The following is a 5,237-nucleotide window of genomic DNA, read 5'->3' on the forward strand; positions in this document are numbered from 1 at the left end:
TGATCGTTCCAAAAGCTTGAAAAAAAAATGGTGTCTAGGTGTCAAAACTAATGTTTTGAAACCATGGATTACTTATTTTCCAGATGATAATCCCAAATTTTATGTCAATTTACATCAAATTTCTAGAAATGTTTAGCTAGAGGATCAATCACTTTTGCACCTTTATGCTAATTGGAATTAAAGTGAGATTAGGAAAAATAATTGAAACTTCCACTATTTGAATTGTGTGTGATTGATTAACCGGGTGAGATGAGTACTGATTTTTCTTATTTCATATTAAATTGTAAGTATGTGTTAGCCCGTCGCATAAAACCATACATCAATATAGAATGTGTGAATTTCTCGTTGTAAGAATGTCATTTAGGGTTTAGGGCGGAACAACAACAATTCAATTTTAGCGAACCAGGTTTAACCTTAATAAAAAAGCAAAAGATTGCAACCAACAATAAAATCATATTTAACACTAACTTTAGTGTTTTACAAAATCAGATCCGCAAATTCATGCTGATAGCAACCCCTCATGTCGAACCTACCAAATACTATCGAGATCCCAAAACAAAATGAGTTACCCCAAATATATATATCTATATTCAAAAAAGGTGGGGAAACACAAAAACTACCACTACGACGACACTATCATAAAAAAATTAGAAAACTACCTTTACCAAGACCACCAATTATAAAAAAATGGGAAGAAGAAAAAAGAGCTTAAAACTTAAAAGTAGATTATCCAAAAAAGGCTGTCCTCAATCATCCCAATTGCTTGATGTATTCTCCAGTGCATTTGAGTGAGTTGATCATGCAGAAATAGGAACACGAACACCATTGGTTTTGACTGCTGCATTAGCAGAAGCAGCAGCACCTGGGCGATTCATGCGTCCACCAGTGGGTCCCATATGATCGTTTCTCTGATACCCTTCACCTCCACGGTTTGATAACCACCATCCCCGATTGCCATTCCTATAACCATATTCTCCCCTGCCATTGAACTCGTTGCGACCATTTAAGTCATTGCGACCATTGAAGTCACTGCGGCCATTGAAGTCATTGCGGCCATTGAAATCATTGCGGCCATAGTTTCTGCCATTTCCGTAATTTCCTCGTCCTCTTAGACCATCACCCCTGTAGTTTGGAGCCCTACCAGATGGGAACCGTCCTCTGGTATTACCTGAACGGAAAAGCAAACAAATGGCTGAATAATTGCAACACAATTAAATCAAGATGTCAATTAAACCAAGATTTAATCAAAAATCACTTGCCTCGATTAGTTGATCTCTTCTCTTCAACAATAATATGGCGGTCACCAACAATAATTGGAGAAGCCTGAAGTTTTAATTAAAATTATGATTAAAATATGTAACTACAACAGAAACCAGGAGCTTGCGTACAGAGCATCCCTTCAACCCAAAACAAGAAAAGATAACAACTACGAAAATTTCAATGCTGACAATCATTTAGCAAATATCAACCCACAAGTAGTGCACATTATAAAATTAATAACACAAAGTGAAGCCCATCATAATATACGTTTAAAACATGTTGCCAGAAAACCAACATATGCCTTTGTTCAACCACACAGCAGCAGTGCACATTATAAAACTAATAACACAGTGAAGCACATCATAATAAATGTTTAAAACATGTTGCCTGAAAAACAACATATACCAGTGTAATGAGGCATAAAATTAAATGATAAAAAATAACGAATTTGTTAATCTCAGTTTGAAATCAGATTCTAGTAAATCATTTATAAGTATTGAAATGTCTTCAAGATGAACATTAGATATGGATTAGTAATAGTAATATGGCATTTAGAATAAAAACAATACCTCAAGAGCAGCTTGCATGGCACTTGCCACTTCAAACTCCACAAACCCAAAGGAAAATCCCTGTTCAAGACATGCATAAACATCTTAGCTCACAGAACTTGTCATGAAAGAGCATACAATTAACAAGAATTGTACCTTTTGAGTCCTAACTTGGATACCACCACTCTTAATCGGTCCAAACTTCTTAAATTCATTTTCCAGGAGGTAAGGTGTAGCACTTGAAGAAAGACCTTTGACATAAATAGAATAGCCCTCAGCTGTCCAAAATCAAGTAAACAACTTAACATCTCACCAAGTTATATATAATGAACTTTGTACATTACATTTTGTAACTGACAAGATACCGCACCTTCAGCTTCTTGAATAGTTGAAGCATTGACATCTGAGATAATAGAGGGTGGTGATGCAACAGCATCCTGCTTCGGTTCATGATTCTTGTGTGCATGTTTCAAAGAAACAGATGTCAGAGGGGAAGATGCCACAACACCCTCTTTCATGACCTTAACCTAAAAGGATCAGCTAGTTAGAAAGGAGAATAAAAAGTAACTGTAAAAGGAAAGTAAAAGTATTATCGTGGTCAATTTTCACATTTCACTGCATATTATAGAATCAAAGACAATTAAAAAAATGGTATATCAACTAGCAAATTAGTACAAGCTGAAAATGACAAAGACAGAAGTAGTTTTAGTATGGATACTAACAATAGAGGCATAAGACTTCTTTGGAAGATCTTCCATTTGAGATGTAATCCCAGCCACCATCTGAGAAGCATCAGGAATTTCATCAACAACCTCAGGTACAGGTGCTTCCTCTTCTTCAATTGAAGCTTGAGTACTTTCTGGATTGTAGACTTCCTCGCCATGATCCTCAACTGCCACATGTATTTGCTCAGAAACATGGGTCTGCAGAACAGGATCTGCAACTGAACAATTGGGAAAGTGGTAACTTTAAGAGACAGTCAAAAGATGCTAAAAAAATAAAATTAAATCACTACTTAAGCTACTACCAGTGTCAGGATGGACAGGAGATACAGTATCCTGAGCAGGCACTTCAAACCCCTTTTCATCGACATATCTGAAAGCATCATTAAGAACAAAGTAGCCTTTCTCTTGGGGAGCAAGAAAGAAACTTTGACTAAATTTCCGTTTATTGTCATCCTTTCCGATCATAAACCCAGTGACCAATACAATGACTCCCCCACCATAAGATTCTTGTGAATCAACAGATATGATCTCTGCACTGAGCTCACCATAACCCAGCGACAGTATCTTCTTGTTGATTTCCTGCACAATAAAATTTAAAAAATCAATTATTCGAAAATAATTTTGTGAAAAAAAATATGCTTACAAAAAAATTAAACATATGGACTTCAAAAAATCTACTAATGACCATGGAAAAAATAAATTACTAGTTCAATGCACAAATTTTAAAACCGTTTTCAAAACGCACAAAGTAAAATGTCGAATGTCTAAAAGTAATAAAATATGGCAATAAATGTGAGGAGTGATCTTAGAGGTCTTGGCATGTTAGAATTGCATGCAAGAACACCAAATGCCAAGAATAAAAAAAAATCTACAAAAAGTTCCAAAAAAAGTGAAGAAAAGGAGGAGAAAACTCACAGACATAGTGGTTGTAATACCCATTATACCATTCTGTTCAGGACGACCAAGCTTACTGACATCTTGGTAAAACCTATGCACCAGTTCAGGGCTTTCATGCAACATATGATAGTATTGATCAACAAAGGCATTACCAACCTACATTGTAATTTTATTCAAAATCAGTCAGTTTAGTCGTGCAAAGATTAACTGGGAAAAGCAGAAATAAAAATTGGATATACATACAATATCAGCATCAGGAGTCTTGGGAGTGGCTTGTTGTTCTGAAGTTGCCATAATTGTTTCCAAAAGCAGTCTAACTGAAAAATTAAAATCACCAACTTATCAAACATATAACAGAAAAATTCAGGCCGAAACAAAAAGATTGAAATCTCAAGAAATGTTATTTATGATGAATACAAAAAATCAAGAAATTTTGAAAAAAAAAATGTAAACCTAAACCATTTTTCTTCAACAGCAAACCAAAACTAAAATAAAACCTACATGATAAAATCGTTTTATGTCATAAAAATTAAACAAATGCAACAGAGCAAACAATGTGAGACCCAATAACTTGAAAAACGTTTACATCATCCCACAAACCCACCGAAAAGCAAAGCAAATGACAACAAATACAAGAAATTCCACTGATTAACCTAAAATAACCACGCGTAAATGATACAGACACTCGGGGATCAAAACAATAAAATATCTCCAAAAGACTTAAAAATATACATTATCAATCATACAAAAGAAACAAAAATAAGGATTCTACATTCACTGCGGATCCAAAACAAGTACGGCAAGCCACTTCCGACAATTAGTTTCCACCTTCAACTCCAAAACGAAATTCTAAAAGCAACATTCCTCAAACCTAAATTCCCATCCGGAAGGTATCCATGAAAACCATTTGAAAGCCTATAAGAAAAAGCAAAAAGCGGAAGAACAGAAGAGGGTTTAGTTTTGACCTGGATCGGAAGAAGCGAGGCGCGAGAAGAAGGGTAGCGTGTGCGACGCTGCGTGTTCTTCTCAGCTTCCTCTGCGATAGGGGTTTGCTAGGGTTTGGGCTGCGGGATCTTGCAGGGAAGAGAGAGAAAGAGACTTCAACGTACGATTTAGAGAGAAAAGAAATAGAGAACGCGAAAGAACACTTGTAATTGTAATGTTTTTCTCCTTTTTCAACGCAGGGACGTGGTATATATAACGGGTCTGAACCTTCACACCAAAAATGTCTCTTCATATCTTTTATCATTTATTATATCCTTTTGATTTTCTTTCTTTCATCATTCTTATATTTTCTTGATTTTCTTTCTTTTATAATTTATTATTATATTTTCTTGTTATGATTCTAAAATATGTAGATAATCAATTTTTGTTTAAAGATCACGAAAACACAAGAAAGAAAGGAGTAATATAATAAAGAATGTAGATGAAAATAATGATTGCAACAATAATAGATAAGAGTGTTATTAGAGGTATGAAAATAATGATTGCAAGAGATAAGAGTGTTATTTAAAATAACAATAAAATAAAATAAAAGTAGGACAATTCCTTTCCTTAATTATGTTTTAATTTATAAAATAAAATAAACCAATTTTATCAGAAATATTAAAATCAGAATCTTTTTTACATGATGAGATGGTTGCAAAATTTCTTAGATTTTCAAGTCTTTTTTAATTAAAAATATAATTATCTCTACAGATTCTAAATATATCGTGACATAATTACATTTCACTTTTTTTCTATTATCTAATTCATTAAATCGCATTTTCTATATCGCTTATTAATTAATTTATATCTATATCTATAA

The 5,237-nt window shown here is 34.0% G+C and overlaps 1 protein-coding gene across 1 annotated transcript; it reads right to left on the bottom strand.

Annotated features, from left to right (window-relative positions):
• Positions 1-433: 433 nt before the first annotated feature.
• LOC114186338 (nuclear transport factor 2-like) lies at positions 434-4,640 on the bottom strand. Its single transcript, XM_028074402.2, has 10 exons — positions 4,396-4,640; positions 3,674-3,747; positions 3,449-3,586; positions 2,836-3,112; positions 2,531-2,751; positions 2,179-2,335; positions 1,965-2,086; positions 1,830-1,889; positions 1,260-1,323; positions 434-1,168 (listed from the first exon to the last, which is right to left on the bottom strand). Exons 2-10 carry the CDS (start codon positions 3,722-3,724, stop codon positions 798-800), a joined length of 1,461 nt encoding a protein of 486 aa, XP_027930203.1. The 5' UTR covers positions 3,725-3,747; positions 4,396-4,640; the 3' UTR covers positions 434-797.
• Positions 4,641-5,237: the final 597 nt, after the last annotated feature.

Source organism: Vigna unguiculata, chromosome 5, assembly GCF_037176805.1.
Source record: "Vigna unguiculata cultivar grain cowpea cultivar isolate G323 ecotype 2 chromosome 5, ASM3717680v1, whole genome shotgun sequence".
Taxonomy (NCBI): Eukaryota; Viridiplantae; Streptophyta; class Magnoliopsida; order Fabales; family Fabaceae; genus Vigna; species Vigna unguiculata.